The 27,233-nt window shown below is 40.1% G+C and overlaps 1 protein-coding gene across 1 annotated transcript in view; it reads right to left on the bottom strand.

The window, feature by feature from the left end:
• Nucleotides 1-6,058: 6,058 nt before the first annotated feature.
• Nucleotides 6,059-27,233, bottom strand: part of CDNF (cerebral dopamine neurotrophic factor) — a gene marked incomplete at its 5' end in the record, with an annotated part of 22,056 nt that continues 881 nt past the window's right edge. Inside the window, 3 exons of the mRNA XM_086334266.1 lie at nucleotides 6,059-8,437; nucleotides 13,949-14,090; nucleotides 15,173-15,300. Coding sequence (XP_086190392.1) covers nucleotides 8,259-8,437; nucleotides 13,949-14,090; nucleotides 15,173-15,300 — 449 coding nt within the window. The remainder of the gene's footprint in view (nucleotides 8,438-13,948; nucleotides 14,091-15,172; nucleotides 15,301-27,233) is intronic.

The raw sequence follows: 27,233 nt of genomic DNA, 5'->3' as shown, positions 1-27,233 counted from the left end.
TGTATTTAGGAACCAAATTAAAGGGTCATTTGCTTGGAATTCCTGAAATCTAGAGTAGATTGGGGGTAATGTCTACCCTAGACCACCACTGATTAGATGAAAGTTTTTAGCCCAGAGTTTTGTTACTCTTTGAAGTCAGGTTGTCTGACTTCTAACATGTGTGCTTATGGATTTGGGGTAAAAATATACCCGAAAAATGCACACACACACACACATGCAGATGCACACACACACACAAGAAAAAGAGGGAGGAAGAGAGAGAAAGCCATTTTAAATGAAAATAAAATAGAAAAACAGTAGCCACTTCTTGACAAACAAAAAAAGAAAGACTGAGCTAGGTACATTTACAATGGAATCAAATAGCAAGGAGGGAGAAGTATTTAAGGTCTGATACAACAATTATATTTGGTCTTCACTGGTGGCTCCAGGGGTAAAGAATCCACCTGCCAATGCAGGAGATGCAGGTTCGACCCTTGGGTTGGGAAGATCCCCTGGAGAAGGAAATGGCAACCCATTCCAGTATTCTTGCCTGGGAAATCCCTTGAACAGAGGAGCCTGGTGAGCTACAGTCCATGGGGTTGCAAAAGAGTCAGACACGACTTAGAAACTAAACAACCACACCACAACCAGGAATTATAACTAAGATTCACAGGAAGAAAAATTGTGTGCTCTGTGGCAGAGATGGCTTGTGGTCACAAACTCTTTCTCCCCCTTCCTCCTCAGTTTAAAAAAAAAAAATCCTGATTTTATTTGGGCAGCAATAAACTCAATTAAAAGCTTTTATTTCCCAAACTCCCTTGCATGTGATTAAGTTCTCGTCAGTGACACATAAGCAGAGTATTGAGTGGGACGTGGAACTTGGGGACTGGGAGTGAAGGGAGAGGGAAGGGAAAGGCTGCTCTAAAGAACCTGGCTAAATAAAAAGGAATGAAATCGGGCCATTTGTAGTGATGTGGATGAACCTAAAATCTGTCATACAGAATAAAGTTAAGTCAGAGGAAAAAAAAACAAATATCGTATATTAACACGTATGTCTAATCTCTGGATTTATAAACAATAAACTAAGAAATTTTTCTTTCTTTTTTTTTTTTAATCCTTATGTAGAAGTGAAAGAAGTTCTCAATTCATGGTTAGGGACAAGAAGGAAAAAGTAACTGTAGGAAATCTGCTTTACTGGTAGATATTTACTTCCAGATTTACACATAGCTCTATGATAATGACTTTATTGTTTGGTGGACATATTTAGGTTATTGTGCTGACAACTCAAAATTAATGAGCCTTTTTAAATTAAGAAAAATGTTGAAGTTTCAGTTTCCTTCTTAAATTTTCCACAGGCATTGAACTTTCTTGCAATTAACTTCCCATGTTGAGAACGAATTTAGTAGAAATTATTTTTTCTTTTCTGATTGGTTTAAATATCTAGATTGATGAAACAGATTTTTCCTGATATAAATAAACTTTTCATAGAAGCCATTAAGTGAAATGGAGCATGTGGGTGTCTCAAGCTTTGTAAATAAGTTTGAAAGTACTTAGGAGAAACTGTGTGGTAAATACTGATTTTCAAAAACATGTTTGCTTTTTAGAGAAGTGAGCCTAGCTGAAAAAGTTATAAATTTATTACTGAAAATTAATATTTTTATTTAACTTGAATGGATATATTGCTTTAACATTTTTAATAAATATAAACTCCAAATGATTGAATACGAAGTTAACAAAAATAAAATTTATGCAACTAAAAAAAAAAAAAAAAAAAGAAAATCTAGAAAAATGGTACTGCTGGACCCATTTCCAGGGCAGGAATAGAGATGCAGACGTAGAGAACAGATATGTGGACAAGGGGGAAAGGGGAGGGTAAGGCGAATTGGGAGATTAGGACTGACGTATATACACTACCATGTGTAAAATAGACAGCTAGTGGGAAGCACAAGGAGCTTACAGCACCAGGAGCTCAGCTTGGTGCTCTGTGACGACCTAGGGGGGTGGGATATGGCATGGGGGTGGGAGGGGGGCTCAAGAGGGAGGTCATATACGTATACATATAGCTGATTCACTTCGTTGGACAGCAGAAATAAACACAACATTGTAAAGCAATTATACCCCAAAATGAGAGCTGGCTCAGCTTAGAGACAGATCTTTTCTACCTTCTCGCTCCTGGAACCAGGAGTTCCAGCAGCCAGCTTGGACTGTGGGTTAAAAAAGAACCCACCACTAGGAAATGAAGCAGAAAGTAAAGAGCTGAGTCGCTAACGTCTTCGTGGAACTACCATATTTACTCTGAACTGGCTACATCCGGACCTCATTTATGTGAGAGAATCAACTCTTGTGCCTTTGTTGTTGTTTGTTTTATTGTTGTTATATTCAGCTCTGTCAAAAACCTTAGTGGGTTTAGCAGAAGGAAACAGATCAGTCAAACTCAGGACCCATGACTTAGGCCCTTGCCACTCAAAGTGTTGTCCCTAGTAGAGCAGCCTGGGCATCGCTCGGGGGCTTGTTAGAAATGCAGAGTCTCAGGTCCCACCCAGTCCTACTGAGTCAGAATCTACATTTTAACAAGATCTTCGGGTGATCTGTGGGCTTCCCTTGTGTCTCAGCTGGGAAAGAATTGCCTGCGATATGGGAGACCGGAATTCGATCCCTGGGTTGGGAAGATCCCCTGGAGAAGGGAAAGGCTATTCATTCCAGTATTCTGGCCTAGAGAATTCCATGGACTGTATTGTCCACAGGCTCACAAAGAGTCGGACACAACTGAGCAACTTTCATTTTCCGGGTGACCTGTATACACACCTGCAGAAGTTTGAGCGGCACTGCCTGAGAGTAAATGCCCCTCAAAAGACCAGATTAAACATTATGGGTTTGAATGACCTGCTGCACAGTGCTCCTATTACCTAGATTTATATCCTAAAAAATGAGACAGATATATGACCCGATTTTAAGATCAGATTATCTTCAAATGGTTAGTTTCTCAAAAGGTTCAAAATGCACTAAAGAAAAACAAACATGAAGGTTGTAAAAAGCCTAAAATTAGGCTTTTATAATTAATAATAAAGTAGGGAGCTTTACACATAATGACAAAAATCCAGAAACAGTAACCATTTTGGCTATTTATCACACGAAAGCTTTTTTATTCTCATTTTAAAGTTACTAGCCGCTAATCCCTGACAAGTTCAGTTGTATCCTAACTGCCTAGCTGAAAACACTTTCACCTGTGCAGCATTTAAAAGTGTAAATTACATTCTAATGTATTCTTACAGTCTGGAAAATTTCAATCCACTCCACAAAAGAACTCCTAGTAAGTAAATGCAATTCATTTTTTAATGAAAACCATTAAAAAATGCTTTTTTAATAAAAGCATTTTATTAAAATAAAAGCATTTAAATAAGAAAGTGCTTTTTATTTAAATAAAATGTTTTTATTTAAAAAGGATTTAAATAAAAGCATTTTTATTTTATTGAAGTTTAGTTGATTTACTGTGTTGTATGAATTTCTTCTGTACAGCAAAGTGACTCAGTTCAGTTCAGAACAGTTGCTCAGTCGTGTCGGACTCTTTGCAACCCCATGGACTGCAGCACTCCAGGCCTCCCTGCCATCACCAACTCCCGGAGTCCACCCAAACCCATGTCCATCGAGTTGGTGATGCCATCCAACCATCTCATCCTCTGTCATCCCCTTCTCCTCCTTCCTTCAATCTTTCCCAGCATCAGAGTCTTTTTCAATGAGTCAGCTCTTCACATCAGGTAGCCAAAGTGTTGGAGTTTCAGCCTCAACATCACTCCTTCCAATGAACACCCAGGACTGATCTCCTTTAGAATGGACTGGTTGGATCTCCTTACAGTCCAAGGGACTCTCAAGAATCTTCTCCAACACCACAGTTCAAAAGCATCAATTTTTCGGCACTCAGCTTTCTTCACAGTCCAACTCTCACATCCATACATGACCACTGGAAAAACCATAGCCTTGACTAGACGGACCTTTGTTGGCAAAGTAATGTCTCTGCTTTTGAATATGCCATCTAGGTTGGTCATAACTTTCCTTCCAAGGAGTAAGCGTCTTTCAATTTCATGGCTGCAATCACCATCTGCAGTGATTTTGGAGCCCCTGAAAATAAAGTCAGCCAGTTTCCACTGTTTCCCCATCTATTTGCCATGAAGTGATGGGACCATATGCCATGATCTTCGTTTTCTGAATGTTGAACTTTAAGCCAACTTTTTCACTATCCACTTTCACTTTCATCAAGAGGCTTTTGAGTTTCTCTTCACTTTCTGCCGTAAGGGTGGTGTCATCTGCATATCTGAGGTGATTGATATTTCTCCCGGCAATCTTGATTCCAGCTTGTGCTTCCTCTAGCCCAGCATTTCTCATGCTGTACTCTGCATATAAGTTAAATAAGCAGGTGACAATATACAGCCTTGACGTACTCCTTTTCCTGTTTGGAACCAGTCTGTTGTTCCATGTCCACTTCTAACTGTTGCTTCCTGACCTGCATATAGGTTTCCCAAAAGGCAGGTCAGGTGGTCTGGTATGCCCATTTCTTTCAGAATTTTCCACAGTTTATTGTGATCCACACAGTCAAAGGCTTTGGCATAGTCAATAAAGCAGAAATGGATATTTTTCTGGAACTATTTTACTTTTTCCATGATCCATCAGATGTTGGCAATTTGATGTCCGGTTCTTCTGCCTTTTCTAAAACCAGCTTGAACATCTGGAAGTTCACGGTACACGTATTGCTGAAGCCTGGCTTGGAGAATTTTAAGCATTACTTTACTAGCCTGTGAGATGAGTGCAATTGTGCGGTAGTTTGAGCATTCTTTGGCATTGCCTTTCTTTGGGATTGGAATGAAAATTGACCTTTTCCAGTCCTGTGGCCACTGCTGAGTATTCCAAATTTGCTGGCATATTGAGTGCAGCATTTTCACAGCATCATCTTTCAGGATTTGAAGTAGCTCAACTGGAATTCCATCACCTCCACTAGCTTTGTTTGTAGTGATGCTTTCTAAGGCCCACTTGACTTCACATTCCAGGATGTCTGGCTCTAGGTGAGTGACCCCATCATTGTGATTATCTGGGTTGTGAAGCTCTTTTTTGTACAGTTCTCCTGTGTATTCTTGCCACCTCTTCTTAATACCTTCTGCTTCTGTTAGGTCCCTACCATTTCTATCCTTTATTGAGCCCATCTTTGCATGAAATGTTCCCTTGGTATGTCTAATTTTCTTGAAGAGATCTCTAGTGTTTCCTATTCTATTGTGACTCAGTTGTACATATATATATATATATATATATATATTCTTTTTCATATTATTTTCCATTACTGTTTGTCACAAGATATTGAATATAGTTTCTCATGCTATACAGTAGGACCTTATTTATCCATTCTATATATAATAGTTTGCATCTGCTAATCCCAAACTCCCATTCCTTCCTTCACCAACCTCCTCGCCCTTGGCAACCCCAAGCCTGTCTACTATGTCTGTGAGTCTGTTTCTGGTTTTTGGATAGGTTCCTTTGTGTCATATTTTAGAGTGCACGTATAAGCAATATTGTACGGTATTTGTCTTTCTCTTTCTGACTTACATTACTGAGTACCATAATCTCTAGGTCCATCCATGTTGCTGTACCTGGCATTCTTTCTTCCTTTTTTATGGCTAATCATGATAACCACTAGTTTGTTCTTTGTATCTGTGAGTCTCTTTTTTGTTATATTCACTAGTTGTTTTTTTAATTTCTTAGACTACCCATATAAGTGACAGCATACAGTATTTGTCTTTCTCTGACATTTTCACCGAGCATAACACCCATGTGGTTACTAATGGCAAAAAATGTCATTCTTTTTTAGGGCTGAATAGCATTCCATTGTATATACATACCAGATCTTCTTTATTCAGTCATCTGTCAGTTGACATTTAGGTTGTTTCCACATCTTGGCTTTTGCAAGTGGTGCTACTATGAACACATGGGTACATGTATCTTTTCAAATTATAGTTTTGTCTGGATATATGCCCAGGAGTGGGATTGCTGGATCATTTGGCAACTTTAAGCAAATGCAATTCCTAAACAAATAAGATGTTTTGAATCAACTGACTTTAATTTTCAAGTTATTTTTCTACAGCAGTATTTAGGTGTAATTTACATACAATAAAATGCCCACATCTTAATTATACTGCTCTGGACAGTCATATTCACCCATGTAACCATCGCCCTGATCAAGATATAGGACATTTCCACACCCCAGAACATTCCCTCTAACTGCGCTGCAGTCATTTCCCTCTTCCACCTGCCACACAGAGCCAGCCGCATCTACAATGGGTACCATATTCTTATGTAACTAGAAAATGGAACCAAAGATGATTTTACAATTTAAATCTGATAAAATAGCATTAAGACCCATAAAGCTCCATGTTGTCTGCAGCTAGTCTTAATAAGCTTCTATCCTCTATCAAAAGCTTGTCTAGAGACTTTCCAGGTGGTCCAGTAGTTAAGAATCCATGTTCTAATGCAGGGGACGAGGGATCAATCCCTGGTCAGGGAACTAAGATCCCACATGCCTCTCTGTGACTAAGCCTGCATGCTACAACTGGAGAGCCTGCACACCTCAACGAAGACCCAGCACAGCCAAAATAAATAAGTTTTTCTAATATGTGATAGGAAGAAAGGCAAATGACCTTAAGCTTAGTTCAGTTAACAGTGTGAGTGTAGATGTGTGTGTGTGTGTGTGTGTGTGTGTGTGTGCGCGCACGCTCAGTTGCTCAGTCATGTTCAACTCTTTGCGACCCCATGGACTATAGCCCTCCAGGCTCCTCTGTCCATGGGGTTCTCCAAGCAAGAACACTGTCCATGGGATTCTCCAGGAAAGAATACTAGAGTGGTTTGCCATCTCCTACTTCAGGGGATCTTCCCAACCCAAGGATCAAACCTGTGTCTTCTGTGTCTCCTGTATTGGCAGGTGGATTCTTCATCACTGAGTCACCTAGGAAGCCCCAGAAGATAAAGTAATTTACAGTTAAATACAAAGTTTACTTTTTAAAAAACTTCTGATTTCACCAGGTCATCATTTGAGGTTGAAGTTGGGAATTAGGTAAGCTAAACATCTTCTCTTTTGTCCTAATCCAACATTTTTTTTATCAGAGTATAGTCGCTTTGCAATGTTGTGTTAGTTTCGGGTATTACAGCAAAGTGAATTAGTTATACACAGACATACATACACTTTCTTAAAAATTCTTTTCTCATATAGCCCATTATAGAATAATTGAGTAGAGTTCCCTGTGCTACACAGCACATTTTTCTTAGTTACCTATTTTATACATAGGAGTGTGTATCAATCCTAATCTCCCAATTTATCCTTTCTCCGCCCGCCCTCAGTAACCATAAGACTGTTTTCTACATCTGTGACTCTGTTTTGTAGATAAGTTCATTTGTGCCCCTTTTTTATAATCCACATATAAGCAATATATAAATGTCATATAATATTGCTTATATGTGGAATATTAAAAAAAGGGGAGCCTGGAGAATTTCAGGACTGTATAGTCCATGGGGTCACCAAGAGTCAGACATGACTGAGAGACTTTCACTTTCACTTTTCACTATATGATATTTGTCTTTCTCTAATCCAACATATTTAATTAAAAATGAGTATACAGATAGCTGGAGAAAGCAATGGCAACCCACTCCAGGACTCTTGCCTAGAAAATCCCATGGACCGAGGAGCCTGGTAGGCTGCAGTCCGTGGGGTCGCTAAGAGTCGGACACAACTGAGTGACTTCACTTTCACTTTTCACTTTCATGCATTGGAGAAGGAAATGGCAACCCACTCCAGTATTCTTGCCTGGAGAATCCCAGGGACAGAGGAGCCTAGTGGGCTGCCATCTATGGGGTCGCACAGAGTTGGACACAACTGAAGTGACATAGCAGCAGCAGCAGCATACAGATAGCTTCTGAGTACTCTCTTCCTACTTAGAATCAATTTACTCCACTGATTTTTCAGTGGTTCACTTTTCCCAGTTTAAGGAGATAGGCAATGATAATTGACATACAAGAAACTTATGAGAAAGGCTCTTATAGGTTTTGGTACACTGCAGATTTCAGAAACCACTAATACTAACAGTTCTACTTAGAAACTCAGGTAACCAATTCTGAAGTGTCACATCCAAACAATAAGTCTGAAACCACACATATTGAAATTCCTGGTTCCTCTCAACCAATGCATCCATACCCTAGAGAGGCATTTTGTCTCTAATTACAGCCAATGGTGCGCTGGCTTCCAGGAGTCAGAGTTCTGTTTGGGGGTGCGTTGCTGCATACTTGGGTGCCAGTTCTTTGATGAGATTCACGTAGTCGGTTTTTTCTGCACAGGCCCTGCACTCTTCTCCCCAGCCGTGCAGTATCTGCTTCAGCTCTGCTACTCTCATCTTGGACAGGTCCACTGATGCCAAGTCCAGTTTCTTTTCTTCATGACAAAAAGGAAAGGCATACATTAAAAAAAAAAAACTAAACTAAGAAAAGCGAATGGTGTTCCTTATCTGGGTACTGTCTACCCTGTGATCCAAAGTGGGGAAGAGTTCCAAGGTCTATGGAAACCAAGACCCACCCAAGAAAAATGTATCATATATAAAGCTGTTATGTTAACTCATGATCTATCAGATTTCCTCCCCATGGAATCATACTTGCTGCAAAACGGGGACCTATGCAGCGTTCGTAAAACAAATAGCACAACATCCTAATTGCTACTTTTAAGGCAAAAAGAAGGGAATCAAGAGGGTGGTGCCTTGGGATGGCCTTGTGTGTGGCCAACTGGAAGCCATGGATTGTAATTTACTAGAAAGTTATGGTTCACTTTTTCTTTTTTAATGTGGACCATTTTTAAAGTCATTGAATTTAAATTTAAAGCCATTGAATTTGCTAAAATATTGCTTGTTTCATGTTTTGTTTTTTGGCTGTGAGGCATGTGGGATCTTAGCTCCCCAACCAAGGATTGAACTTGTACCTCCTGCACTGAAAAGTGAAATCTTAATCACTAGGCTGCCAGGGAAATCCCATGGTTCAGTTTTTATAGAAAAATATGTCTGAGGTAAACTGGATGAGCATATATATTACAAAGCACTAATACAAATTAGTTTTTAATACAAATTTAAAGAATTTAAATACAATTTTAAAATATAAATTTAAAGAATGTAAATACAATATAAAGAATTTAAGCTAGTTTTTAAATACAAATTTAAAGAAACCCAAACACATGAATGAAATTAGGAGCATTCTCACCAATCCTTAGCTATTTTGGATCTCAGCTTAAACTCACCGGATCTCCCCTCCCCTACCGAGATTACCAAGCCACACAGAGTTGATTTACAGTCCTTTGGGGTAAACCAACTTCTCTAATGCTGGTGCTTCTGTACCAGTCAATCTGGTTCCTAACATTCTTGCCAATAGTATCTGTCACCAGCATCTAACTCCTCTAGCAAGACCATTGTTTCCCTATTTACAGATTATCTTCAGAGGATGTCAAGAACTCAGCTACTGCTCTATTGCCAAGCCCAAAAATAGAAAAAAAAATGAAGCTCATCTATAATATACCCATGACTATGATTTCTGTATCAGAAAGGGGCAGTTTTTCTCTTTCAAAGGCAAGTGTCCTCCCCACCTCCCCAGCCACTAGGTGCATGCTTGCTCATAGCTACAGCACTTCAGTTGACGTATTCAACTATTAGTTCTGGGACTTCTCTGGCTGTCCAGTGGTTGAGACTACACACTTCCACTGCAAGGGACATAGATTTGATCCTGGGCCGGGGAACTAAGATCCCACATGCTGCATGGTGTAGCTAAAATATTTTTAAAAATTTAGTGGCATCCTAGGACTTTTTCAGTTTGACATCTTCTGAAGCATTTCTTTTTGACACCTACATGAAAGAACATGGCATTTAAAAGCCTTTTAATAACTTAACATAGCTTTCAAGTGACTTATCAAAATTTTTCAGTAAGTGTATCCTAATTTATAAGTTGAATCTTAGACTTAGGAAAAAACTTAATCAAGGAGGTCAAAGATCTGTGCACAGAAAATGATAAGATTTTGATGCAAGAAATTGAAGAAGACACGAACAAATGGAAAGAGATCCTATACTTATGGTTTGGAAGAATTCAGAATGTCCATACTGGACTTCCCTGGTGGTACAATGGATAAGAATCCACCTGCCAATACAGGGGACACAGTTTCAATCCAGGAAGGTTCCACATGCCATGGAGCAGCTAAGCCCATGGGCCACAACTATTCAGCCTCTGCTCTGCTGCTGCTGCTAAGTTGCTTCAGTCGTGTCCAACTCTGTGCGACCCCATAGACGGCAGCCAACCAGGCTTCCCCGTTCCTGGGATGCTCCAGGCAAGAACACTGGAGTGGGTTGCCATTTCCTTCTCCAATGCATGAAAGTGAATAGTGAAAGTCAAGTCGCTCAGTCATGTCCGACTCTTCACGACCCCATGGACTGCAGCCCACCAGGCTCCTCCGTCCATGGGATTTTCCAGGCAAGAGTACTGGAGTGGGGTGCCATTGCCTTCTGCTCTAGAGAACAGCAAGTGCAACTACCAAGCCTGTGCACTGCAATTACTGAAGTCCACATGCCTAGAGCCTGTGTTCTGCAACAGGAGGAGCTGAGTATTTGAGTATGGTGTGCTTAATCGTGTCTGACTCTTTGTGACCCTGTAGACTAGTCCACCAAGCCCCTCTGTTCATGGGATTTGCCAGGCAAGAATACTGGAGTGGGTTGCCATTTCTTACTCCAGGAGATCTTCCCCACCCAGGGACTGAACCAGGTCTCCTGCATCTCCTTCATTGGCAGTCGGATTCTTTACCACTGCGCCACCTGGGAAGCCCTCTGCAACAAGAGAAGCCACCACAATGGGAAGCCTGCACACTACAACTAGAGAAAAGTCCGAATAAAGCAACAAGACCCACCGCACAGCCAAAAATAAATAACATGAAGTTTTTTTTTTAACTGAATGTCTATACTATCCAAAGCTATCTGTAAAACCAATGTGCTGCTGCTGCTGCTACATCGCTTCAGTCGTGTCCGACTCTGTGCGACCCCATAGATGGCAGCCCACCAGGCTCCTCTGTCCCTGGGATTCTCAAGGCAAGAACACTGGAGTGGGTTGCCATTTCCTTCTCCAATGCATGAAAGTGAAAAGTGAAAGTGAAGTCGCTCAGTCGTGTCCGACTCTTAGCGACCCCATGGACTGCAGCCTACCAGGCTCCTCCGCTCATGGGATTTTCCAGGCAAGAGTACTGGAGTGGGTTGCCATTGCCTTCTACCAATGTAATCCCTACTAAAATGCCAGTGGCACTTTTGCAGAGAAAGAAAAAAAAAAAAAAAAAAAGCCCTAAAATTTGTATGGAATCACAAAGGACCCCAAATAGTCAAAGCAGTCCTGAGAAAGAACAAAATGGTGAAGACAGTTAATAATGCTGTATTGTATATTTGAAAGTTGCTAACAGAGTAGAGCTTAAATAGTCTCATCACAAAAAAAGGAAGAGTAATTAGATGATATAATGGAGCTGTTTGCTAACCATCACAATTTGTAATTACATGATGATGATGGAGATATTAGCTAATGTGGTAATCATATTACACTATATAAGTTTATCAAATCAACTTATTTTATACCTTAAACTTACACACTTTTGTATGTCACTTATATCTCAGTAAAGCTGGAAATAAATCAAAGTTGTATATAAAGCCTTTTTTATTTGGAGGGTCACTACACTCTGTGCTCCAGAGAATTCTTACATTTGTGTGTGTGGGTATTTTGAATTTAAACTTTTTATTTTAATTGGCGTGCAGCCAATTAACAATATTGTGATAGGGTCCGGTGCACAGGAAAGGGCCTCTGCCATACATATACATGGATTCATTCTTCCCCACATTTCCCTCCTGTCCAGGCTGCCACATGATGTTGAGCAGAGTTCCCTGTGCTATCAGTGGGTCCCTGTTGGTTATCGATTTTAAATATAGCAGTGTGTAAATCTCAATACCAACCTCCCTAACTATCTTTTTCCGCCACCCTTCCCCCACCGGTAACCATAAATTCGAGAATCTTTACAATTTTTAATAATGATTCCTATTCTTTTAAAAAACAGAGAAAGCAGAAACATCCTCTCAGGTTCAAAACCAAATAACACCTTCCTGATTGAAAACATGTTCCAAATCTACACTTACCTTGTTTTTTAATTTCATGGCTGATATGACAGAATAATACCTTTAAGAGTAGAAGCTTTCAGAGCCCAAATTTTAGTATTCCACAGCTCAAAGGCCCTTGTTCAATATCAACTTTTTCACCAAAAGGAAGCTGGGAAAAATTTAGAACTAGTGGTCTATTCAAGATAAATAGTTGAAGGAGAAAATTACTTTCTTTTAGGTGCTGGTAGTTTCTTCAGGTTATTCTGGAGAACTTATCATTTGGTATCAATTTAAAAAGAAAATTCTCTATGGCATGGCTCCCCAGGGGCCTCTAGTGGCCAGCATTGCCAAAACATTAGTTAAGTATTCATTTCTTCTCAGTAATATCTGATGAATTTTTCTATTATTCAAGGAGCCCAGTAAGATACCTTGGTCATAGCAGAAATTATTCAAAAGAAATGTGCTAAATGAAAGAATCAGTACAGTTTTGTCCCTTTGGGGACTGTTTTTTCTACGGACTCAGTGATTCCTCCTTCTACTTCATTACTTGGAAGCCAAGAAAAAGATGCTAGTCCATCATCATCACCCTGGAAGTTAGGGCTTGCCCTTGCCCAGTTGGGAAACAGGTTGTCTTGATATCTTCCAGACATTAAATCTTTTTAAAGCCAGATGTGTAGCTATGGCGCACAGGCATATTACACAGCTATGTTGGAAAATAAAACTAAAGTATTAATGATTCAGAGTTGGGTGCTAATTACTTAGGTAGTTTAAAATATTACGCCACGTATGTAACATGAAACGATGACATAAACAAAAGAAATGGACTTCTTTTGGTGGAACTGCAAGGGTTAAAGGATAGGCTAAAGGCAGAATTCCCCGGCCTTCTATAAGTCCTATCCATCTACCCCAAAGGCTGGCCCAGATACAAATTATCTGTATAAGAATAGATATATGTATGTAAAATTTATAAGGCCAAGAATAACGTTTTAAATAGGACATCTTCCTTTTCTGGCTGTTTATTTTCGGCACCCTTGATAAGTCTATTTCATCAGGCAAAATCTGATTTAATGTGATTAACCTATTTCCTAAAAGTTAAACCTGGCAGAGTGATAGACCTAGGAAGAATGTTAGAGCCCCATTTAAAACTTCAGGGTCCTTACATTACCTTTGAGTAGATGCACCTTTGGTCTTAATAGGTTCATGAAGTCTCTCAGTCATGTCCGACTCTTTGTGACCCCAGGGACTGTAGCCCACCAGGTTCCTCCATCCATGGAATTTTCTAGGCAAGAGTACTGGAGTGGGTTGCCATTTCCTTCTCCAGGGCTTAATAGGTTACCAAGAGCTAATTCACCATGAATAGCTGCTCCTTTGAAATTTTTTTTTTTTAATTGGCCATACCACATGGCATGTGGGATCTTAGTTTCTTGATCATTCAACCCATGCCCCCTGCATTGAAAGGGCAGAGTTTTAACCACTGGACCACCAGGGAAGCCCCTCCCTTGATATTTTGAACTTTTCTTTGACATATGCAGTTGAAAATGTCTTGGTGATTTAAGAGTTTAAATTTTGCCATTTGGGTAGGCAGTTTCACCTAATGCTGCTTGTGCCAGAATTCATTTTTCTTTCCTGAAAGAAGCTCAGACAACACTGGACACCATCCACTAGCCCAGCATCCTATTAGCAAGTGTAGAATTCCTTTTCTTCTAACACTGATGGTTTAAAAACCTGGCCCCATGTTTAGGGAATTGGCAATACATTGGACATTTGGGGAAAAACATTAAACTCCATTATACCATATTTCAGCTCACAGATCTGACTGTCCATCTTCTTCAGCTTCTCACAAATCTTCGCTGCAGGCATGTGCACACTCATCGGGCGAGTGACCTCACTTAGGATCTTAGTAGCGGCATCTTTTGTGGCTCCTAGATAGTAGCACTGAAGGGGAACAAAGAGAATTTAGGGTCCCAGACACTGGGAAAAGCAAGCAGTATAATTTCCAGAAGTGAGAAAGAGGTTAACCTAGTTTTCATGGCCCAGGTCTTAAATTTAACCCCTACTCACTAAGACATGAGAAAACAATGACTCCATTCCCGTGATCAGCCTAATTAGAAGTGCCCTGAAATTCACGTTAAACTTAAAGACTAATGATAAGAGATAACAGTTGCTAAATGTTTTGTCTGTGTCAGATGCTGCTCTCAGGGCTTTAAAGGTACTGATGTATTTAATTCTCATAACGAGCCTGTGACATTAGTACTAGAACTTTCCCTATTTCACACCCAAGCCAACTGGAGGTCACCCAACCAGCAAGTAGAAGAGACTGAATTAATTCAAAAATCTAGCCTTCTGGATCTGGGGTCCATGCCCTGTTCCATCATGTTGTATTGCCTTTCAAGCTACCTGAAAAGCATTTTACATTTAAAAATATAAACCTTAATGGTGCAGACAAATGCTGAGATTTTTATAGTGTGTCAGTGGTGAGCAGTTAACAAGGCAAATTTAATTGACAAATTCAATACAACAGTTTTAGGCAAAGCAAGTTGGCCCAAGATTGTCTTTAGTGCTATGAAGACAGTATATTGGAACAAGTCATTTGTGTTTACCCAGGAAACACCATTTCAAGATAATAATACTTCATTAATTATGCATAAATAATTATGTAAAAATATTTTTATATGTTTCACTAATTGTCTTGATTAGAAATGTAAAGTCTACCCACACTAACTCAGGACAGTAAATAAATTCTCATTAGGAATTCAGTTGTATAGTAATTTCATTTAAGAAATCATGGAATTGGTTGCCTATGTTTTTTCCAAAAAGCCAGATGAAACCAGACATATTCTAGGTGAAAATACATTGACTCCATTTTCCTGAAAGATCAATTTTTGCTGGCCTTCTACAGGGAACATGCTTGGGGCAAGGATCCAAACAGGAGAACATTAAACTCAAGATAAGAAATGAAACAGTTAGCAGTTTTCTCCAAGCACAGGAGGGAAATGAAAGGTGAAAATTTACCATACCAGGCGGTTTTCTTTTCCTTTGACATCCAAGCAAAAGTTGATCAATTCTTTTTCTATGGTGTCCAGAGAAAAGTTGACTCCTCTTGCTATCAAGGAATTGTAGAATCGACTCAAGAATTCTTGACATACTATAAGGAACAAAGAAATTATGTATTTGTGTATTTATGTACAATATCACCACTACCACACCTATGCACATGTCCCTCCCACCAAATAAAAAAGTATGATTCAATGCATTGTGACAACAAATTCATATTATAAGTAAGAATGGTTTGGGGCAGGTGTGTGGTCCAAGCAAGCTGAGAAGGAGATGGAGACCAGAGCTTATGCTGTACCTATTAGCTTAGTATTGGGCCTTGAATAACATAAGCTTTTTGAATCAATCCAGTCTGTGAAACCAAGTTCCACTCTCAAATATGAGCATTTCCCACCTAATATGAGAATGTCACTATAGGAACATATAGCCAGCCTCCTCTGGGACATGATGCTAGGGACAGCTTTGGTAAAGCACAGAGAAGAACCAAAGTATGTGTCTTGAATGAAGCTCCTTGGTAGTCTGCATCTGTGTCTTTGTTCCAGTTTGAACACCTATCTAAACAATCATATTCAGTCCCAGGGTCCAAAGTCAGTGAAGAGATGACGATCAGAAGAGGCACAGGCAATAAGAACAACCTAGTTACTGGCTGTTGGCACCATTCTGAGTCCTTTATGTGGATGAACTCATTCCAGTCTCAGAACAGAGCTCTGATGTAGATACATTCCTACCCCTATTTTACAGATGAAGAGGCTGAGTCAGAGAGAGGCCAGTGAACTTGCCCAGTAAATGGTGGAGGCAATTTGATCCCAGGAGGTCTCACTCTGGTCCACAGCCTCATCCACTAGGTTACTCTGCAACAGGAGGAGCTGCTTTCCCATGTTGCTGGCTCAAAGGGGCAGGTGTGTGGTCCAAGCAAGCTGAGAAGGAGATGGAGACCAGAGCTTATGCTGGAACAAAGCAGCCCTAATATTAGAAAGAGAATTTTAGGGGAATATGATAAGGAAGAGCAGCAAATTCTATGGTTGTTATTTAGTCACTGAGTCGTGTCCAACTCTTTGAAACTCTATGAACTGTAGTCCACCAGGCTCCTCTTTCCATGGGATTTCCCAGGCAAGAATACTGGAGTGGGTTGCCATTTCCTTCTCTAAGGGATCTTCCCAACTCAGCGATCAAACCCGTGTCTCCTGCGTCTCTTACATTGCAGGCAGATGCTTTACTGCGGAGCCACCAGGGCTCATTAAAAATTCCAAAAGATTTTGTCAAATCAGATTTGATGAACTGATCCAAAAATACATATGAAAAAACAAGAGCAAATGAAAGCCAAGAAATTTCTGAAGAAGGAACTTGAGGAGTAGATCTTACTGATATCAAGACAATTCTAAAGCTATAGCATTTAAAACATGGTGGGACTGGCGCAGAAAAAAAAGCCGCTGGGACAAAAGTGAGACTAGAAACAAATCCAGAAATCTAGAGGAGCTTGGTGTAGGATGGAAGCAATGTTAAAAATCAGTGGGGGAAGAAATGCACAAGTCAATAAATGATACTCAGACCATATACCTTGGGAAAAGTTCAATTTAGATCTCTATCGGAAACTACACAAATGCGAATCCCAGGAGAATAAAGACATAAAAGAAAAGCCACAAAACAAGTTTTAGAGGAAAGCATCTTCTTTATGGCATCAGGATAAAGAAGAATTTCTTAAAGAAGATACCAAACCAGAGACTGTATATTTAATTACATCAAAATTAACCACTTTTGTAAATGCAAAATAAGTCATAAGCAAATGATAAGACAAGCCACAAACTGGAGGAAGGTATTTACAACATATATAACTGACAAAGGATTAATATTCCAAACACATTTTTGCTGTGGTCATACCCTTAGGTCCAGTCATTACCAGTGACTATAACTTCTCTGTATTCTCAGTGGAAATATTTCATTGTCTGATCCTCACCTCCCATCTTCCCAGCTCACATCCTCTAACATCCCAGCACCAATGATTCTCTGATCCCGCCAGGTCACATTGATTCTGCTACCTCTCTACCATGCTTCCTCACCCAGCTTAGATTCTGTGGTTCAACATTATAATCACTCCTTTTCACACAAATTCAACTCTCTTGTATCGCTTTCCTTTGTTGGACTCACCCAGCAAAACCTTAACGCTGGTTGAAACCTCTTTCCACCCACTTGGTACCTACACTCACTTAACATGGCTGGAGGAAACTGCACGAGGTTCACTGGTCTTGCTGTTAATTCATGACTGCTGATTTCAATGAGCCACCAGTGCTTCCGACAATCCCCCTGCTTGGACCTCACCCACACTCTATCCCACTCCCAAAAGGACAAGTACACAGCAGCTCTCTAGCAAGCCTTGCCTAACACCTCCACCCCATCGTCATGGTTGATCCTGTTTCCCATTTCTTCGAGGGGCAAAAAAAAGCAACAAAAGAGAACTCTCATTTGCCTCTGTCTCCGCCTCTACCACACAGCAGAGTCTACTTTAATTCCATGAATGAAGTGTGACAACTCTTCCACCTGCTAAGTAGATCCTATCAGCTCCCTGCTCCTGCACCTCTGCCCTCTCTCTTTCCTGTATTGTTCCCATGAACATGCTGTTAATTCTCACATCTTAAAAGCAACAAAATCTCCCTCAACACCCCTCCCCAACACCAAACACCATCCCATTTCTCCACTCCTCTTTAAGAAAATCACTCTAAAATAAATTTTATACTTGTTTCCAAGTCTCTCCTATTTTTAGTTTTAAATATTTATTATAGGTTTTTCTGTAGAAAAGAAGGATTTAATTCTTTTGCCCAAACCCATCTCCTGTAAAAAGCGTTTGGTTGGATATTTTTATGTAGCCTTAAAATCTTTGTAAGGACAGGGAAGCCTGCGTGCTGCAGTTCATGGGTTCGCAAAGAGTCAGACACAACTGAACAACAGCAACAATCCTTGTCTTCTAACTTGAGTATTTACAACTTAGTACTTAAAAAATATAATAATGCCACCTGCAGGAAAAGAGCTACAACTTTTTTTTTTTAAGATAATGATAAAGTTTAAAATCAGGTTAGTGAAATTATTAAGCTACCTGTAAACTAGGAACATTGTTTTCAGCAGTTCCATCCATACCTTCTAGAACTAAAGTTGGTCCCACATTATCTGCTCCACTTGATTTTGGATGGAAAAAAAAGACACCAGATTAGTCTTGCTGGTGTCAGGACCAGGGGGAATTGCTACCTAGGAATAAGATACATGTTATACTGCGTTGAGACTTTAAGAATAGCCAGAAGTTCTTGAATAAATGTAGGCTAAACTTCGTCATTCCAATTTTATTTTTACTATTGCCTTAAATAAATTAGTTCCCAACTCCATACTCAGAGGCAGTTTAGTAGTGACTCAGTGCTTGGGCTCTGAAGCCAAACTTTCTGGGTCTAAATCCTGGCTTTATTATTTCATATTTATTAGCTGTGACTTCAGGCCTTTCAACATTGAATCACCTGACAGTCTAATTGCTGTGCCTTTGAAGTTTTATCAGTCTTCTTTTTCTGTGCTTAAGATTTTCCTTTTGTGTTTTTCAGTTTCCTTCTTATGTGGTTAGATGTGGAATTATTTTTTATTTATACTGTTTGGAATATGCTGGACTTCAAAATCTGTGGATGGGTGATTTTCATCAGTTTGCAAAAATGAGTTATCATCTCTTTTGCTCCATCCATACCTCTCTCTTCTCCTTCTGGAAGTCCAATTAACGTACGTGGGAATTCTTCTCTTGATCCACATTGTACCTTTATCTCTGTTTTGTATTTTTATTCTCGGAATCACTCAGTGATTCCTTCTTGACAATTTCTTCAGTCTTCAACTCTCTAATTCTTTTTCTCAGCTCTGTCTAATCCACTATTAATCCCACTTATTTCCTGTTTATTTTCATTTGTTTAGCTGTGCCGGGCCTTCGTTGCTGCATGTGGGTGTTCTCTAGTTTCAGTGCATGGACTTCTCATTGCAGTGGTTTCTCTTATTGCAGAGCATGGGCTCTAGGTACCCAGGCCTCAGTAGCTGCCCTCGTGGGCTTAGTGGCACATGGGCTCAGTTGCTCGGAGGCATGTGGAATCTTTCCAAACCAGGGATCAAAGCCATGTCCCCTGCTTTGGCAAGTGGACTCTCCAACACTGACCCACCAGGGAAGTCCTTATCCTAGTAATTTCTGTTTGTGCATGCTTATTTGGTTCTTTTCCACACATGTTGGAAATATTTTTAATAGTCTCCTGCCCTTTATTCATATTTTCAATCCCTTCATTTCTTTACATATAATAAACATATTTTATATTCTGTGCCTGATAATTCCAATCCCTGAAGCCTTTCCAGGTATGCTGCCTCTGTCTCTTGTCTCAACTGGCTGCCACTTAGGATGCTCTTCTTCCCATGTGTTTGTGACTTTTCTAATTGTGAGCTTTCTTTCTGAGAACTTTGTTGGAATTATTAGAATTTTGTGGGACTGGGTTGAAGGTAGATTCCTATCAGTGAGATTAACATTTGCTCATACCTACTTGAAATCCCTTTAAACTAAATTCTCAGTTTGAGATGTTTTGAATCACCCAGGTTGGCTGTGTACATTTGGACTTCAATGCATATTGTGTGGTAGCTTGTGACTATGAGTGATTAGGAGGTATTTTTTGTTTTCCCTTTTATTCAGTTAAAAAGTTCAAGTACTACAGTTCCCTTTAGTCTCTGGAGATGGTGGTAGAGTTGTGGTTATTTCCAGGTCACCTTTTATAATGAAGGTCTAGCTCTCCAGGGTTTCAAACTAATTGGAAGAGGATCCAGTTACTATGTGCCTAACTTGAGAAGGTTCTGGGCTATATCTTTATCCTTCTTTTTTATTTTATTCATTCTTTTTATTTTATAGCCATGAAAAATCTAACTTCCAATTGCCTGGGTGGCAAATACTCTCAAGAAAAATCCCAGCCTCAGGGTCCCTTTACCTCTTCTGGTTCCTGTTTTCACATTGTTTTTGGCCTCTGAGTATGCCTTCCTGGGCTTCCCTGGTAGCTTAGTGGTAAAGAGCTCACCTGTCAATGCAGGAGACATAGCTTCCATCCCCGGGTTGGGGAGATCTTCTGGAGAAGGACATGGCAATCCACTCCAGTATTCTTGCCCAGGAAATACCATGGTCAGAGGAGCCTAGCAGGCTACAGTCCATGGGGTTGCAAAACAGTCAGACACGACTTAGCAACTAAACAACAGACAACAAGGCCTTCCTAACTTACACTTCATATTTTTCATTTTATCCAGTGTTTTTAGTTGTTTTCAGCTGAAGGACTAGAAATGTCCATTTTTAGAACATGATTTTTTATGCTGTTTAATAAGAACAGAACACTAAATATAATAGCCATGTCGTGGTTTTAACAAACATTTATTGAGCAATTAGTAAGTGCCTGACAGTATTCTACAGGCTGTTGGAAAAACAAAGTTCCTTCTTTCAAGGATTACATTCTAGTGAATAAATAAAAGTCTCTTGTGGCTATGAAGGAACATCAACTTGGTAAGGAGGATAGAGGGTGACAAGATAATTCTAAATGGGGTGGTCAGGGAAGGTCTCTCAGATAAAGTTGTGTTTGAGCAGAAAACATAAGGAAATGGGAAAACAGATTAAGTGGACTGCTGGGGAGAAACTCTCCAGGCAGAGGGAAGAATAGGGCAGGCGTGTCTTTGGCAGCACCAGGAACAGTCAGGGAGCCAATACTGGGGAAGTAGAGTGATGAAGAGGGGGAGTAGTAGAAAATGAGGTCAAATAAACAGCAGCATGTCAGGTCATCTAGGGCCTTGGGGCCATGGTAGGGACTCTGGATCCTGCTCTGAGAAGGGATGCCATTAAAGGTTTTGAGAGGAGTGCAGTGGTCTGACATGACTTTTAAATTATGCCTCTGGAGGTTCTTCAGAGAATACCCTGCACGGGGGGCAAGAAGGAAAGGAGGCAGAAGAGTTTGGAGGTTCTTAGAATAGCTGCCTATCTTGGACCAGGGTGGGAGCCTTGGAGGTGATGAGATGCTGGATATATTTTGAAGGCAAAGCCAAAAGAACTTCCTAATGGATTAGATGTGGCATGAGAGAGTCACAGAGGTGTGGGCAGAGGCAGAAGTCAAGAATGACTTCAAGGATTTTGGCCTGAGATACTGTAAGAGTGGAGTTTGCCATTTGCTAAACTGGGAAGCTCAGCAGGAATTCAGTCTTTTTTTTTTTTAAAGTATTTTTATTATTTGACTGCATCGGGTCTTAGTTGCAGCATGTGGGAACTAGTTCCCCGACCAGGGATCAAACCTAGGCCTCCTGCACTGGGAATGCAGAGTCTTAGCCCCTGAACCCACCAAAGAAGTCCCAGGAATTAAGTCTAGACATACTTAAATGAAGTTTGAGATACTTGTAGACAACTGTGACAACTAATTTTATATGCATCCACTTGGAGAGTGTTTTTGAATGAGATTAACATTTAGATCCATGAACTCTAGGTAAATGGATTGCCCTCCATGATGTGGATAAGCCTCTTCCAATCAGCTGAAGGCCTGAATAGAACAAAAATGATTGCCCTTCCCAAACATGAGGGATTTCTCCAGTAGACTGCCTTATGCACCATCAACTCTCCTGGGCCCCCAGCCTGTTGGCCCATGATACAGACTTTAGATATCTCAGTCTCCATAATCAGGAGAGCCATTCTTTATAATAAATCTATCTGTATGTATGTGTCTATCTATCTTCTTGGTCTGTTTCTCTAGAGAACGCTAATATACTATTTGACACTGCAAACAGTAAGGAGCAGCTAGGTATGTACATCTGGATTTATATGATTATATTCTTTGCAGCCAAAGATGGAAAAGTTCTATACAGTCAGCAAAAACAAGACTGGGAGCTGACTGTGGCTCAGATCATGAACTCCTTATTGCCAGATTCAGACTTAAATTGAAGAAAGTAGGGAAAACTACTAGACCATTCAGGTGTGACCTAAATAAAATCCCTTACAACTGTACAGTGGAAGTGACAAATAGATTCAAGGGATTAGATCTGATAGACAGAGTGCCTGAAGAACTATGGATGGAGGTTCGTGTCACTGTACAGGAGGCAGTGATCCAAAACCATTCCAAAGAAAAAGAAATGCAAAAAGGTTTTCTGAAAAGGCAAAAAGCCCTTACAAATAGCTATGAAAAGAAGAGAAGCGAAAGGCAAAGGAGAAAAGGAAAGATATACCCATTTGAAGGCAGAGTTCCAAAGAATAGCAAGGAGAGATAAGAAAGCCTTCCTCAGTGATCAGTGCAAAGAAATAGAGGAAAACAATAGAATAGGAAAGACTAGATATCTCTTCAAGAAAATTAGAGATACCAAAGGAACATTTTATGCAAAGATGGGCACAATAAAGGACAGAAAAGGATCATCAAAAAAGCAAGAGAGTTCCAGAAAAACATCTACTTCAGCTTTATTGACTATGCCAAAGCCTTTGACTGTGTGGATCACAACAAACTCTGGACAATTCTTAAAGAGATGGGAATACCAGACCACTTGACCTGCCTCCTGAGAAATCTGTAGGCAGGTCAAGAAGCAACAGTTAGAACTGGACATGGAACAACAGACTGGTTCCAAATTGGGAAAGGAGTACGTCAAGGCTGTATATTGTCACCCTGTTTATTTAACTTATATGCTGAGTACATCATGAGAAACACTGGGCTGGATGAAGCACAAGCTGGAGGCAAGATTTCCAGGAGAAATACCAATAACTTCATATATGCAGATGACACCACCCTTGTGGCAGAAAGTGAAGAAGAACTAAAGAGCCTCTTGATGAAAGTGAAAGAGGAGACTGAAAAAGTTGCCTTAAAACTCAACATTCAGAAAACTAAGATCATGGCATCTTGTGCCATCACTTCATGGCAAATAGATGGGCAAACAGTGGAAACAGTGACAGACTTTATTTTCGGGGGCTCCAAAATCACTGCAGATGGTGACTGCAGCCATGAAATTAAAAGATGTTCCTTGGAAGAAAAGTTATGACCAAACTTGACAGCATATTAAAATGCAGAGACATTACTTTGCCAACAAAGGTCTGGCTAGTCAAAGCTATGGTTTTTCCAGTAGTCATGTATGGATGTGAGAGTTGGACTATAAAGAAAGCTGAGCGCCGAAGAATTGATGCTTCTGAGCTGTGGTGTTAGAGAAGACTCTTGAGAGTCCTTTGGACAGCAAGGAGATCCAACTGGTCAATCCTAAAGGAAATCAGTCTTGAATATTCATTGGAAGGACTGATGCCGAAGCTGAAACTGAAACTCCAATACTTTGGCTACCTGATGCAAAGAACTGAGTCACTGGAAAAGACCCTGATGCTGGGAAAAATCGAAGGCGGCAGGAGAAGGGGACAACAGAGGATGAGATGGTTGGATGGCATCACGGACTCAATGGATGTGAGTTTGAGTAAACTCCAGGAGTTGGTGATGGACAGGGAGGCCTGGAGTGCTGCAGTCCATGGGGTCGCAAAGAGTCGGACACAACTGAGCGCCTGAACTGAACAATAAAATGGTGTTAAAGGGTGAAACCACAGGATAGGGAGAGATCCCAGGTCTCAGTGTGATGTAATTCCATTGTGTAGGAGTTGAAAAGATGTAAAGAACCAGAAAGGACTGAAATAAGAAGCCAGTAAGGTAGGATGAGAACACAGAATGAGTGTGTCCCAGGAGACAGTGAATAAAGTGTTAAAAGGGAGGGACTGACTGATAAGTTGTGTTGAATGTTGCTGATAGAATGTGGAAAACATGCATTTTGATAAGTATGCAAAGGAGATACCTGCTGTAGGGATCAATGCAGAAACCATCTTTAAAGCTTCCTGATGACCCCTGATTCTCCTCTTCCTGCAAAAGAAACCCTGTGTTCTGATGCCTCAAAGCTCCTTCTCTATTCTCAAATACACCTTCAGATGATATCCACACTTCAACTGTTGCTCTGTCAATGTATTACCTAGATGATGGAAGTTGGGAATTCTAACTTGCACTTTGAATGATACACTTTTGACTCACTATAAGCTATATAACCTGTTATTGAAGCACTATATAACGTGTGTTCAACAGAATTGAACTATGCACCATGGTAGCTGCTGGAGATGATGTGGGAAGAGAAAAAGTCTTGACTGTCAAGGAAGGCACACGTGGAGGAAGCCAAAATGATTTCTCAACACTATGAGACACGTACTAGATACAAAAGGGAGGCACCTCCCTGGAGGAATTTGGAAGATCAGTAAAAGATACTATGTATGGGAATTACATGATCACCACACTAGGGGAAGGATGCAATTGTGGCAGCTGAAAATGGTGAAGGTTGGTAACAAGGCACTGGAGCTGGGCAAAAGAAAGGAGCAGAGTCAATCAGAAGGTAGAATCAATAGCCCCAGTGTTTGATGGGTTTAGGGGATCAGGGAGAGAAGTCTAGTCTAGTGGACTAGTTATATACTGGTGTCATAGCATAACAGACTTGGGGGACTGAGAAAGAGAGGAGAAAATAACTTTGGTTTGTGACTCTGTTGAGTTTGAAGTAGAAGATATCTAAGTAGATGTGTTCAGTTGTCCATTGGATTCAAGGTCTTGGACTCCAGAAAGGAGATGGGGTAGATATAAACATCTGGGATTAATCAGACTATGGGTAGGTCAATTCCAATTGCACAGAAGAGTGTGTAGACTGAGAAGAGAGGAGGACAGAGGGCAGAATTCTGGAAAATTCTAATATTGAAGCCATGGCTAGAGAATTAGAAACTTACAGATACTGTCAAGCAAATGAGCACAGAGACAGGAAGCAAAAGCAGGGGTAAAGCAGTATCATAGCCATGAGGAAAAGAAATTTTAAGGACTTCCGTGGCGATCCAGTGGTTAAGACTCTACCATTCCACTGCAGGGGGTGCAGGTTCCATCCCTGGTAGAGGAACTAACATCCACATGCCATCTGGCATGGCCAAAAGGGAGAGAAGAAATTTTCTGAAAAAGTCAGTGGTGTCCCATGCCAAAGAGAAGTCACAGTAAGAATAGAAAAGATTCCTTGGGCTTACATGAAGAGAGTAATATCACTATAAATCAACTAACAAATTAGTTTAAGGATTCTGGCATGTATTTAACCAGATAATCATACTCCTTTTAGTTATGCTGTAGGGTTTTATTTATTAAAATTAGTCCCATAAGTGAATAATTATTTCAAAGTAAAAAAGAATTTTAATAGTCCCATAATACTATCCTTTAAATGAGATTCAGAAATATTTACTTTTTTTTCCAGTAAAGCTTCACTTGACCTAAAACAATCAGAAACTTAAATACTCTCAGGACTCAGGCAGATAAAATGAATGGGTAAACCAATCCAAGGACCAATGCGCTGTCCTTTCTGAAAAGAGCAGCCACAGCTAATTCCCACTATATGGACAGATGGGCTAGTCTTGACTGGTAACCTGGTTTTCAAGATAAGTCAGAAATCTGAATTTTTTAGTATGACATCTCCCAATTTCAAAATACAGCCAATTAATTTTGATGTTGTGTCAGGTTTTTCTATTGATAAAAGAAATCAGTGGTGTCCCATGCCACAGAGTAGTCATGATAAGAATGGCAATTTGCCCTACATTATGTATAGTATAGCATTTTAATCTTATACATTGATGGGAAGTTAATTGGCTAATGATAAAGACTCATAAGCAGAAACAGACCCAGATCTAGACTTTTTCGTTTTGTTCTAAAACCAGTATTTCCTTCGCTATAATTCTAGTGTTAACAAAGGGGAACACACACCCAGGTTAGTCAGACATGCCAGTTAATAATCACAATATGCTATAATAAATTCAAGTTAGAAGCTTCAGATTTAATTAATACATATGCTCTGGCTTTTCCGAAATGTTTGTAAGTAGAAACTCCAGAAACTAAACTGCTGATGATTAATCCAATCGTCTATACCTTATTAAGTTCTGCTTTATACGTGTAGGACCTAGTTAAGTTATACGGGACCTTTAAACAAAATTACAATATTTAGCTGAGTAACTACCTGTATCTAAAGTTTGGTAATAACATCATGTAGGTATTTTAAATTTCTGGAGAAAAGCTTAATTATTGCAGGGCCGACAGAAAACTGGACTCCAATTGTGAAGACTTATTCACTTATATGGTACAGTCTGTAGTTACCCATTCATTCAACATGTATTGTGAAGCTACCATTTCCTGTTATGTGAGAATAGATTTTCAGGCTTAGGGATGAGTGAAGGATATACATCTAAGGTAATTATTTCAATGAATTAAACACGAGGTAAGTGCTCCAGTAGTCCAGGAGGAAGGAGCTGAAAGTGAAAGTCGCCCGACTCTTTGCGACCCCATAGACTCCTGGCCAGAATACTGGAGTGGGTAGCCTTTCCCTTCTCCAGGGGATCTTCCCAATCCAGGGATCGAACCCAGGTCTCCCGCATGGCGGGCAGATTCTTTACCAGCTGAGCCACAAGGAAAACCCAAAGAGGGAGGAGCTAGCACAGCTAATTATCTTCTTTGATCTCATTAACAGCCCTCTGAGATAGGTATTGTCACGTTGATTTTTCAAGAAACAGTTACAGTGCCAGTTGGAGCCAGAAGGCTGAGTGGGATGTAGACCCATCTATTCTAGCTGCAAGTCCACAGAGGAGATTCCGTGAACAGCAAAGGACTCATTCTTCTGTATTCCTCCTTTTTCTAACGAGTTAAAGTACTCCTTTGTAAAGTCCCTTTTCCCTGTGAAGTCCTAACAAATGTTAATTCTGTCCTCTGATTTAAGCCATTTCACCTCAATTACAGATAGTTTGTCACGTTTTGTCTTTTTGGGAGTTACAAACTAATTTGAACTTGAAAGACTTCTGTACACTACAAGAAGCAGCACGTGTCTCTGCAGCTAGACGTGTGTGCACAAAATTGAGTCCAAATCTAAACGCACCAGCTCACGTGTACACCCGTGGCGGATGCATGTTGATGTATGGCAAAACCAATACAATATTGTAAAGTAAAAAAT

Source organism: Bos grunniens, chromosome 13, assembly GCF_055505025.1.
Source record: "Bos grunniens cultivar Pamir isolate PY7600 chromosome 13, Bosgru_T2T1.0, whole genome shotgun sequence".
In the NCBI taxonomy this organism is placed as follows: domain Eukaryota; kingdom Metazoa; phylum Chordata; class Mammalia; order Artiodactyla; family Bovidae; genus Bos; species Bos grunniens.
Note: the sequence above shows the minus strand (reverse complement) of the source record. Positions and strands in the feature narration are given on the sequence as shown.